This window comes from Austrofundulus limnaeus, unplaced genomic scaffold (assembly GCF_001266775.1).
Source record: "Austrofundulus limnaeus strain Quisiro unplaced genomic scaffold, Austrofundulus_limnaeus-1.0 Scaffold409, whole genome shotgun sequence".
Taxonomy (NCBI): Eukaryota; Metazoa; Chordata; class Actinopteri; order Cyprinodontiformes; family Rivulidae; genus Austrofundulus; species Austrofundulus limnaeus.
Genome location: NW_013952811.1, coordinates 225,988 through 227,821, shown reverse-complemented (window position 1 = coordinate 227,821; position 1,834 = coordinate 225,988). Strand labels below are relative to the sequence as shown.

The 1,834-nt window shown below is 44.8% G+C and overlaps 1 protein-coding gene across 1 annotated transcript in view; it reads right to left on the bottom strand.

Annotated features, from left to right (window-relative positions):
* Positions 1-280: 280 nt before the first annotated feature.
* LOC106528881 (protein Wnt-8) overlaps positions 281-1,834 on the bottom strand; it is a gene marked incomplete in the record, with an annotated part of 9,277 nt that continues 7,723 nt past the window's right edge. The window contains 1 exon segment of the mRNA XM_014024162.1: positions 281-936. Within this exon segment, the coding sequence (XP_013879616.1) occupies positions 376-936 (561 nt within the window).

The window sequence follows — 1,834 nt, the reverse complement described above, 5'->3', positions numbered from 1 at the left end:
GTCTAATGTTACAACTAATCATGGATCCCTTTCAGTACAATAAAGAAGTATTTGTCCTTAGTTACTTTACAACTCTGGCCATGAGCCTGTGCAACTTTTATTTTGTTGCTAAAAGGTGAAGTGAACTGCTACTTTTCCCCCAAACGTGACAGTTTACAGAAAAAAAATACTCTAATTTTAAGATTATGACTGTGCCCAGAGAGCTTCAACAAGCGAACTATGTTACAATTAGTTCTAAYAAAAAATAAAAAGGGACAGTGGGCAAAAACCGTCTTCCAAATTGTTGCCTGGAAGATTCTTTATTTCCCAGTTCAATCTGAGGCACTAGACTTGCGTTCATYAAGTCATTGTGGCCCCTCAGGTGACAAAACGTGTTTATTTCGGCCCACGTTGTCTGCGTCTGGGAACAGGCCCGTCCCTGCCCTCCCTCCTGGCACAYGCGTGTTTGACCCTGACCTGTGAGCAGTCCTCACAGTCCACCTTGCAGCACCAGTGGAACTTGCAGTTGCAGCTGCTCACCACCTCCGTGCGTTTCTCCTCCACTCTCAGGCCACAGTCGTTGCACAGCCTGCGGCAGCTCCTTCTTTCCCAGTGACTCAGGCCATCTGCGTTGGGATGCAGACACTCCCGGCCCTCCGTGCCGTGGAGCCCCAGGCTGCTGTTCCTCTTGCAGTAGTCCGGAGAGTCCTCCAAGTAGATGAGCTCGGTCTGGGCGATGCTGCTGAACGTATTCGTGATGGTTCCTCGGCTATCTGCGCTGTTTCCCGCCCTCTGGCGCTTTCCGTCGACGTCTAGTTTTTGGGCGTGGTTGTACTTGATTTTTAAGAAGTCGCCGATTTCTCTAAAACTGGAMAGCTGTGTCCAGCAGGTTTGGACACTGCAGCTTTCGGACATGCCATGGCATCTGCACACTCTCTTCATCRTTGCCTTCACAGCCTGATGGAAACCAGAGAAAAACAAAATGAGTAACCATTGTGAAGTGGAGCTCTGTTGAAAGGGTTTCAACAATTAACATTTTAAGCTGGATTCTTATGTTGCGAGAGAAGTCTGCCATCACTGACTGTGTGACAAAGACTGTCACGTTTTTCTTGCATGAGCTCCGAGAACCAGTTTTGTCCACAGGGTCCAGGCAGAACCTTTTCTGGCAGCGGTGTGAAGACAGAACAACAACGCTCTCATTTCACTTCGACTGTTTCGCAAAGGAGCAGCTGGCYGAGGCTGTTACAAAATACAGCATCTATGTTCCAGAAAAACTTGAAAAGATCGTCAAATAAATCTGGTAAAGACAGTCAAAGAAGTTGTGGACGATGACAGAACAGTTTTTGAACGCAGGGGAGGCATCTCTTTGAAGTGTTTCACCTTGTCCAGGTAGAAGCTGGGAYACTTTCCCTACATTTGCTTATTAGKGGTTTGTCTGACGCGGTCGYAGYGTCTTCAGGACAAATTTGCCAACATCAAATGGCATTTATTGTTTCAGTTTGAAAAGTAGAAATTAGGGATGCACGATGTATTTACATTAACATCTGTTTCAGCTGATGTTTGTCATTTTTTAACACATCAGTATCGGTCCGATATTTAAAAAAACTGGGCTGATATTACAGTAACATCCACTATTAATTTCTCTCTTCTCTTCTTTTTTTTCTTCCATATTTAGAGTATTGTGTTGAAGTCTGGGGTAACACATATAAAAGTTCTTTACAAAAAAYATGTWCACTACRAAATAGAGCATTAAGAATGCTACACAATGTGTGGTATCAGGACTACACATTCTCACTCCCAAGTCGTCACATATTGACGCTTTTCCAAAGGTTCCCTCTGCGTCTTATTTTGACGC